The following is a 10,399-nucleotide window of genomic DNA, read 5'->3' as shown; positions in this document are numbered from 1 at the left end:
TTAAGAAAAGGAGAATTAATTAAGTAGTTATGACTGAAAGAGGGAGAAGAAAGAGAAATTTTGCAGTCACGCGACGATATCACATGATTATACAGATGTATGAGGAAATAATAAAAATAATTTTGATATGGTTTATTTTTGGACGTCGCCCTATTTAGATGTTACTCGAGAATATTTTAACCTGTAAATCTAAGATTCAAATTTGTTTTAACATTATTATACCGTTAAACAAATATTAAAATGTTGACTTATCTTTCGAATTTGAACTTTTAATTTATAAATTTCAACGTTTTCGTCGAAATCGCACTTTTAATGAGTGATAACGAGTAATCTTAAAGAGAAAAATAGAAATTAATTAAATCTAAATTTAAAAAAATATATATATATGTATATATTAAGTATCCATAAAAACTGTTTTGATGTAAATTTACCAGTAAAATATAAATTCTTAGATTAATATTTTTGTTTTATAAAGTAGCAGTCGAGCGAGAAAAACACCTTTCCATTTTTAAAAAATGTATTTCCAGGTGTGTTCCACTTAAATGAATCAAAAGCTCTGACTGTCTCGATGGCTCAGTTGCTTTCTGTGCACAATCTGTCGCAGACCTCGCTACAATCCACCCAGGATCAAGGAATACCAAACATCGTTTTAACAGAAGACGATGAGAAATACCAGAGGAACGGTAGTATCGGTAGCGTGTCCATAAACAGCGACATCAGTCTGCCGAAAATCGACGGACCACCAGACGACTACAATAACAATGCTCCAATACTTAAGAAATTACAGCAGGCACCCGTGGATCTTTCATGGGAGAATCTTTCGTTTTCTGTCTCCAAAGGATGGAGGAAAAAAGGTAAAAAAAAATACATAATAATTCTTAATTCCAGGAAACAGTTTAACCCCCGTAAAATAAAGGTTACGCCATAACATAAAGATGTAGTTGTAATTTATGCTAGAATAATTTTCTGTTATTTGAGTGTTTAGTTTGTTTTGTTAACGCGTGCAAACGTGCATAACAATAGCATTGTTTGTTTCTTGGTGGGAGACACAAAAATAATTAAATATTTTCTCTTATCTATATAAATATTTTTCCAAAAAACTTTCGTAATTTTATCGCTAACGATCAATATTTAATTTTGCAACAGAAAGAAAAGTGATCTTGAAGGATCTGTCGGGTCTGGTGACGTCGGGAGAATTGACGGCAATCATGGGACCTTCGGGAGCGGGAAAATCGACTCTGATGAATATTCTAAGTGGATTTTTGTACGTCGTTTGGAAAAAAAATCCTAAAATTATATATTATGTTCATTAAATCACATGCCCATTATAATTTAATTGAAAATTATTATTCTTAGGAATGCAAAACACGAAGGCAAAATCCTAGTGAATAATCAAAGAAGAAACCTGAACATGTTCCGGAAATTGTGCTGTTACATTACTCAAGATGATTATCTTTTACCTCATTTAACGGTTCTGGAATCCATTACTGTGGCCGCAAATCTTAAAATTCCCTCATCCGTATCCCAAGAAGAAAGGAAGCAAATGGTACTAGCAGCGTAACTATCGAACGAATGCTATCTTCATAATAATCAAAAATTTAAAAAAATAAACAAATATATTATTTTTTGTCAGGTGACCGATGTCATAGAGATGCTAGGTTTGACAGAATGCGAGAAAACTAAATCCGTTCATCTGTCTGGAGGACAGAAAAAAAGATTAAGCATCGCGCAAGAACTTGTTAGCAATCCACCCGTTATGTTCTTCGACGAGCCAACTAGGTAAAAAGACATTTTAAACGAATGTATAAAATAAATTATGCATATAGATATCGACATAGATTCTTTGTAAAAAGATACAGGAAGATGATATTTATATACTTTTTCCTTCTTAATATTTAGCATAACCGTTATGCAAATGAACTATGCATAAGAATTTAAAAAAAACAAACATTTCTCTTTAATTACTCGCTTACAGTTTAAATCTATAAAAGATAACTCGAAACGGGACGAAAAAAATTAAAAATAAATGAATAAAACAAAATCCGGAATTGCCGGGTTGGCAAGAAAATTCTAAATTGTCTTTCGTTGATTTGATGTGATATTTAGAGTACTTGTTCAATTTAATTACCGGTATTACCAGGGTTGTACGTAAGAAATAGATGCGTGAAGCCCCAAATATAAAGAGCCTCAAAACAATTTCATTCTGACAAAAAGTAAATTACGCCAATATGCTTTGTAAAATATACATGAGATCTACAAAGATGGATCCGAGTGCAAGAAGAAATCGGAATTCCATTACTTATTTGAAATAAGAATATTTTTTCGGTTTGGTATCTTTAAAAAGGTCTGGCGAGAACTTAGTGTCTAGGGCCCACGAGAAGCATTAAGTACGAGTGTTGTCAATCTGTATTTAATTATTTGCTACTATAACAAATTATGGGTATATATGATAAGCATATCGAGACGAATGTTCATGCGAATAATTTTGACTAGATTTTAGTTTTCGTGCAACAGTAAAGATGTTCAGTTACACGTAAAATATTTTTTAAACAAGTATTCTTCTTTAATATAACAGTAAAAAATGCCGTTAATAATAAAAAATACAGTCGCTATTTCAGTAATAACATACCTTAAGAGATAATTATAAAAAAATACAANATTGTCGTCGTGTGAGACAATAGTAATGATATAAATTTAATTTTTATTCAGACAGCTTGTCATTTTTCTCTTTAACTAGAAATAAAGAAAAATTGTTAATTAACAAAATCTATTTCTATTGTATTGTATCCGAAGGAAAATTTTTAACAACTTTTTTACTAATGAAAACGAAATCTAACAAAATATACGTTATTTATTTTATAATTTCGTAGATTAGATATCGACCCTATTAAAAAAAATCAAGGATTTCCTATACAAAATTTAACTACTGTATTCTATCCAAAAATTAAATTAAAATAATATATATACATACTTTTTTTTCAATTAAATATTTTAATGATATATGAACGAATTTAATGTCGTATTATTCAAAAATAAACAATTCTTTATTCCGAATTAAAGCTGTAGATAAACGTATTTACTCGTTAGCATTTTATATATTTTGAACAATCTATACACGTAGACCTCATCGTATGTAAGTAAAAAAAAAAAAAAAAAAACCACTGAAAACATTAAGGTGATTGACTTTCCATCTCATAGCCTTGAGTCTTTTTATATCACTTTTTTAATGTACTAAATAATTCTTTTTTTAAACTTTATATAATTATATTTGGCCTTAGGGCCTGATACATATATAGCAGGATTTCGTTCTTTGTATTCATCTGCTCGTATTAACACACTGCTCTGAAACAATCAACAGATCTATATGGGACTCGTATTAATAATGAACTACTTATCAAAGTTATCATTTAAGTTTTATTCGATAAATGCCGATCCATTGTCTAGTTATATCGAAAAATTATAAAGGTTAAATACAATTTTACATATCGAATTGAAGAGTTAAACAGTTTAGCACACTGTTATTAGCCTATTTAACGAATCAAACATGGTAATAAGTTAGACGATTTGGTACATCGCGATAAAGGATACGTCTAATTTCATCGATCTACGTCGAGATCGAGAGCCAGCTCCGTGTACCTTACTGGAATTAGATGATTTAATAGACCATATAAGAAGTTATACTATTTTAATGGACCATAATAAGTAACTAACTGATTCGTAATCAATAATAATAACAACTTATTAGTAAATTCAATCATTCTTTTGATTATGGTATGAATTTATTGTTATTGAGGTGTGTTGGTTTTTCATTTCCAATAAACTTCACTATTTAAATTCTGTCAGTGAATATTTAAAATTACAATATATATATATGTATCAATATATTATATTAAAAACCTTAAAAATCCTATATATAACTTATATATGGGTTATTTTTAAGACTTATTATAAGGCTCTCTCTCTCTGTATATCTGTAACTTACATAAATATTTATATATATACATAGAGAGCGAAAGCATTATAATCTTATAATCTAATAGAGTTACAAACTGTTGATTAACTTATAATTGTCTTAGCAAAGTATTTCCATTTTAAAATATTGCATAAACAAAGGGTAATTAAATACTTTTCTTGTTTATTTAATTACAAACTCAAGTACAACGTAAAAAGTTTCATTTACTAGCAATAAACCAGATTTATTATACACAAAAAAGAAAGATCAAATTGATTATAATTATCACGAAAACTTTATACCATTTCAACTCGAAAAGTCTTAAATTTATATAAAATATCGTATAAGGTGTATTAGTTCGTAATAATAACAAAGACTGATAAGTTTGATTTTAAAAGGTTAATAAGCTTATAAATCTGCCGTAATTTGATAAGAAAGATTCTTTAAATTAATTGTTTAATTATAATCGAATTGTGTAACAAAATAATCTTTCTACCTTGACCACAAGAATGACCCAATTCACGCTTTGTAAAAAGTAAGAAAAATTCTCTATCGCGTGGTATTTTACAGCGAAAATTTTGTAATTATTATTTTTTTCAACGTACAGAATTATTGCAGTTTTATCCTCTATTCTAATGAATATTCATAAGAGAGTAAAAATAAAAAATAAAAAAAATCTTATCGACTAAGAATGAAGGAATAATTAGAAAATGCGTGGTATGAAGAATCTGACAGGATCATTAGAAAAAAGAGTTTGAATGGGGAATGCAGGAAAATTTTGATTCGCGATGCCCTTCACTTACTACTTATGACGTTCGTTGTCTGTGACTGGGTATCTCTCAATGACGTCAGATTCCTTCGGATAAAACTGTTCGTTCAAACTACGTGAATTAACCCAGTCTTCTTTATTACGGGAGTGACTTTGTATCTGTGATCTTTGTCTTATCCATAGTACATCGGTAAGTCTTTTCTTTTTCTTTTCTTATTTTAATTCCTAGTCGGATAAAGCGGATATAGATTCGAAAAGTTCCTACATAATTTTACTTTCACTAGATAATGCAGCAGAGAAAGTAAGTAGGTTCTTTTCCTACCAGGAAAACTTCTTTTCCTGTAACAAAAATATACCGAAATTATTTCCCGCTGGTTCTTATATAAAGCGGTGTTTGTAGGAAACATTCAATAGTTAAAATAGCATTTGCAATTATTAAAAGTTTCAAGGTTTTTTCTCAGATATTCTTGTGGAGTTATGGATTCACTTCCTCAGAATATGCCTATCCTCAGCACTTCTTACATTCGATGACCTCAATACAGAAAATAGTTACATCTTTGACTTTCGATTCATACCCGTCATTCCATTGTTTTAATCTTCGTCTATCTTTAATTAATTTAAAAGAAATTTATTCTTTTTTGCAAAATTAAAAAAACATGGAGGAGAAATTTTAAAAATATTCACAATTTCTTTGCATAGACGTAAGCGAAGGAGTGAGAATACCAGGAAATTTAACATTTCCGTTAAGTTTATTTTAACCGAACTCACAAGATTTAGGTTGTTCGAGGTTCATTGACTCATTCAGATGAATCTTTTTTCCGGGCATTTATATACGACTTGAGATAATCGAAAAGTTTTTATCATTTTGTCGAGAACCAGCGAAGAACGGGAATTAGAAAGAGAAATCCAAGATCGTTCGATATAAATTCGCGCGAGAAAAATACAAGAAAAGAAAAGAAAAGACCAAACCTGTAGATAAGAATCTGATAAATTCCCTAGTAAAAAATACAGGGCCCTCGACAGAGACGTGAAGTCGAGGATCGATGCTTTCAAGAAACTTCCGAACCAAATGCCCCAGGCAAAGAGTCTGACCCATTTTTTTCCCTACATTACATTGTTAGGAATGGGTCGAGAATCGCTTTATTATTATCCCGTAAGGAGTTTATTTGTGAATAGAGTATGTCAGTCTAATTAGAAGTGAAAGTCTTTCTGGGTGATATGGTAATTTCTAATCTACAACTCGTGGCAGAGATTCTTCCTCTTAGACAAGTTTAAAATTGATTTTTCTTACCTTACGTCCTGGTAAGTAGTGTGTACAGTACATTATGCAAATAATTATATGTATCGAGTTTAATGATCTTGATATAAGAACTTGTTAAGAAATTGTTTGCTATGTAAATTAAGTTTAATTAATTACAATTACCGGGTTTAAACTGCTGAAATATTATATAATATAAATCAAAGATCGGTTTTTTCGATAATGTTGGAGTTCGGTAACTTTCGATGGAATTAATGGACTTTTTTCAGAAATATTAATTCTGAAAATGCTCCAAACATCTTTATAATATTTTACTTGTTATTTAAGCTGGAAGCATTGTAAAAATTAAGGAAAAGTATACGGCATGTCGTCGTGCAGGATAAAACCCGTCGACCTTGAATATGTATTTTTCTTTAGAGCATTTGGAAGTAGGCTCGTGGGTTATCAAGTTAATGAGTTTTTTAGGATGTTTACCACTCTCTCTCCAACATCCTCTACATTGAGAAAAACCTATAATTTATTGATAAATTTTTAATGCTCCTAGTTAAGGAATTACTCGAGTGGACCTACTGGAAGATTTAAAGAGGATTTGAAAATTTATAACAGTTCATCTTTGTTTTTCTATTTACTTTTTTAAAATTCTGTTTAAATTTCGTGATTTATGTCCATAGATGATCGAAAATTATGAAACGTTCTGACCTAAATAGTCTAAATACGAAAAAAAAAAATCCTTTACAGCGACAATGTTGTAATTTCTGCTTTACTTCAGCGTAATGTCGCGAAAGTAAAATTATTTCGACATTTGTTATTGATAAAATAACTAATGTTGACGTCAGACGAATGCCGAATTTTGCATATTTACAAAGATCGATACGTAACATTATCGAAATTGGAATACGTAACATTATTGAAATATGACATTTATAAGGTAAAAATTAATCAGAAATCGTGACGAAATTACATTTTAATAAAGGTTAGAGGAAATTAACATGAATTCCATAATTACTGTTAAAGTAGGTCTTTTTGGATATATAGTCGACGGGATGAATGGTTTAATTATTCATTGATAACTTAATCTACGTGTAAATTTTGTGAGACGAAAGAGGAAATAAATCTCTCTTAAATAATTGTTACGGATTATTATGTGATTGAGTTAAACTTGAAAGAAAAAAATAGCTAAAATATATTTATCATATAACAGCAGTATTTATTACACAAAATTTAAGTAAAGCTTAACATGCCGATCTTGCCCCGGTCTCCCCTATATATTTTTTTAATGAAATTTGAAACGAATTATTTAGCTGTATTATTTTTTTTTATTTTTTTATTTTTTTTCCTACTTAAAACCATGATTACAGTATTTTTAACCTATGGCCTCACTTATAAGTGATGGTCAAAGAACAAAAATCTTGGACACTCGCCACAACTTTCTAACATCTATCGAGTTGGCTAAATGACATCTGAAACTACTGGACTCGAAACACGATAAGAGAACAAAAGAAGAAAAGTATCGAACCCCCTGTACCTTACGGGTTAAAAGGAGAAATTTCGGTATCATGACTCTTTCTAAAATCAAGCAGTTAATTAAACAAGATGAGAAGAGACAGAAATCCCATCATATGACAGACGATAGCCACTCGAGTGATCAATAATTGCGGTAATACTTGCAGTTGACAGATGGGAGTGACCACACTTCGATCTGAAGAAATTTACGTCAGATCCGGTTCCATATAATCAATAATAATAGAACGGCGAAGAAAATATATTATTATAGTTATAAAAATAGAAAATATTTAAATTCCCAGTCAAAAATAAATCATAAAATAAAAAAAAAAGTTTATAAAAGTAATGAAAAAAAAAACTACCTTTTGAATAAATCCATAAGAAATTCATACAGACAAGGGATTTATTTTATAATTTATCTCATACGTTTTTAAACAATAAATTGAATACGTATATGAAATATGAAATACAATTTATATTCTATGTTATGTTAAATAGTTTATAGATTTGTTTTTAAATTACATGCTATAATATGAATTTATAGTGGCTTAACTTATCGACGATCAACCAGGCTCTTATTTATCTCAAATATAAGCATATGCACAAGAAAATTCAATGTTTTTCAATATTTTATTGAACGATTTCTATTTAATATCTTCGTCGATAAAATACGATTAATTTAGTTAAAGTTTTAATCTTAATTTTTAAATAATTTAATGTTATTTTAATTAAGATTTTCAACAAAGTTCGATGATAAACTAAGTCTCGAAAGCAATCCAAAGACAATATAAGTTATTTATCATACACTTTTTTTAAAATATGAGTTTAAAATGTAAATATTTATGAAGAGAAATAGGCAGAATGATTCAGTTGTCATTCTTATTATGTAGAACATCTCACATGTATTCAAGTTTATATGCATAAATAAAGATATTGAATTTTGAATAAATCTGAATGAATTTTATATTCCTAAATAAAAGATGATCTAAATGTTGTTCCATCATTAAACAATACGAAATTTTAAATAGGGAATAAGTGATAATGAATTTAATTAATTAAAATGAAAAATGAATACGTTGATAATAGAAAATTCTTAAGTAGAATTATCAGTTTTCACACCTCTTTCACTTTCACTCTTTCATCGATACAATCAAATTACCATTCATCAAGATACTGTTTTAGTTCTATTTAAAATAGGGATGTTCTCCCTTCTGACTTTATCATTAAGTACAAAACTTTTAATTACTGTTTAGTTAAGGGAAACACTTTTAATTGATTCCACTAGCGAATAACTTAAACTCCAACACAAACTCTAACAAGGTACAGTACGTTATACTCTTTTGTATATAAATAGTCGGTGTTGACCTTAACAAGTATTTTTGAAACTACTTTAATGATGTTTTCGTAGGACAGTGAATAAAGTTTTCAATTAATAATTGGTAAAAGTTTGCAAATAAATTTATTATGACGTTAAGAATAATTAAAGTTTGTTTGTGTTACTTTACTGAAATTAATATTACAACCTTTTCTAAAATTAGGAATTAATGGTCCTAGTCATTTATTTCAGTACTTTTCATGCTCTATATAATCAAATCTGTTGTTTCCGGAATTTCTATCTTTAAATTTGTCATTTTTAACATTAGAATTTTCTTCCTTTCTCTTACACTATTGAATTTATCATTTCTTATAGACAATTCCCATCATTTTTTCTTCTACTCATTGTTTACTTTTATCATATTTATCATTTTAACAATTTCCAAGTTTTGATCTTATATTGTATATGAATAATTCATTTTCGTAGCCAAATTTATTATTTTCTATCCCATTTTTATTATTTAAAATAATTAAATAGTTTCTTACATAATTTATTACTTTCCTAGCTGTTAAATAACACGGGAAAAGTGTGGTAATCCGTCAAAAAATGACCCTCAAACATTTTTAAATTTTTGGACTAATGAGACCTTAAAATATCGAGAAATGCAGAAAAAAGTTGGATGTTTTTTTTCCTGTATGTATGGATTTAGTGTGTGTGTTTGTGGAGGAAGGCACGATTTTTCTCTCAATTAAAAGTTTGATAACTCCTGTGCCTTTTGTTTAAACTTTTTGAAATTTTGCACATAGATTTGTATTTTAGAGGGAAATATTTCTAGAAATTTTCAGGAAAATCGACCCATTAGTTCAGAAGATATGGCCCCCCAAATCTTTAATATCTATCACACCAGTCTAAAGACTTAAAGGTAATGTTAAAGCGATTATTAGTAATGAAAACAAGTAAAAAATGCCGGAAAAGTCTAGCAACAACGTTGCCAAAATTTTTTTTTTTTTAATATAGATTCAATTTATTTCTGAGATATTATTTTCTTTATCGACAGAGATTCACGGTTAATGAGAAATATTACGGATAAAATTATTTTTAAAGAATTAGAAAAAACTTAAAAACAATTTTGATGAAATTTCAACTTGTTTTTTTTTTTTTAAATTAATTTACGAAAATTTTTTTTTAAAAAAAACAACGAGGCAAACAAAGAGAATAATGGTTTTCTTATTGAAATTTATTCCGCTTAATTAATTCCAAGAACAAAATTACACAAAAATAAATGATAAATGTAAGTATTCCTGATAGTTATTGCCTGAATAGATCTCGGGGGAAGTAATTACCATTTATATAATTTACCAAATCGATTATTAATGTTCTTTGCAAGAACCAAGTTTATTTCCTAAAGCTATACATAAAAGTAAAAAAAATAAATATTAAAGTTAAACAAATTGATTAAGTAAATAATTTTTAATAAAAATCTTTACAACACAAATAAATATCGTGTAAAAATTTATCACATTATGCTTTAATATTTGTTTTAATTCTTTATTAAACGAGGTATTGATTTTATAAATAGAATAATATTATTATTATTAGCTG

The 10,399-nt window shown here is 28.4% G+C and overlaps 2 protein-coding genes across 2 annotated transcripts in view; both read left to right on the top strand.

Annotated features, from left to right (window-relative positions):
- Positions 1-353: 353 nt before the first annotated feature.
- LOC111631006 (ATP-binding cassette sub-family G member 4-like) lies at positions 354-1,901 on the top strand. Its single transcript, XM_023375190.1, has 4 exons — positions 354-854; positions 1,147-1,264; positions 1,357-1,546; positions 1,634-1,901. Exons 1-4 carry the CDS (start codon positions 569-571, stop codon positions 1,781-1,783), a joined length of 744 nt encoding a protein of 247 aa, XP_023230958.1. The 5' UTR covers positions 354-568; the 3' UTR covers positions 1,784-1,901.
- Positions 1,902-4,689: 2,788 nt separating this feature from the next.
- LOC111631005 (ATP-binding cassette sub-family G member 4-like) overlaps positions 4,690-10,399 on the top strand; it is a 21,248-nt gene continuing 15,538 nt past the window's right edge. Inside the window, exon 1 of the mRNA XM_023375189.1 lies at positions 4,690-4,911. The gene's annotated coding sequence lies outside the window, so the exon portion shown is untranslated. The remainder of the gene's footprint in view (positions 4,912-10,399) is intronic.

The sequence above is a fragment of the Centruroides sculpturatus genome, unplaced genomic scaffold (genome assembly GCF_000671375.1).
Source record: "Centruroides sculpturatus isolate CEXI.00-Female unplaced genomic scaffold, Cexi_2.0 scaffold682, whole genome shotgun sequence".
Taxonomy (NCBI): Eukaryota; Metazoa; Arthropoda; class Arachnida; order Scorpiones; family Buthidae; genus Centruroides; species Centruroides sculpturatus.
Note: the sequence above shows the minus strand (reverse complement) of the source record. Positions and strands in the feature narration are given on the sequence as shown.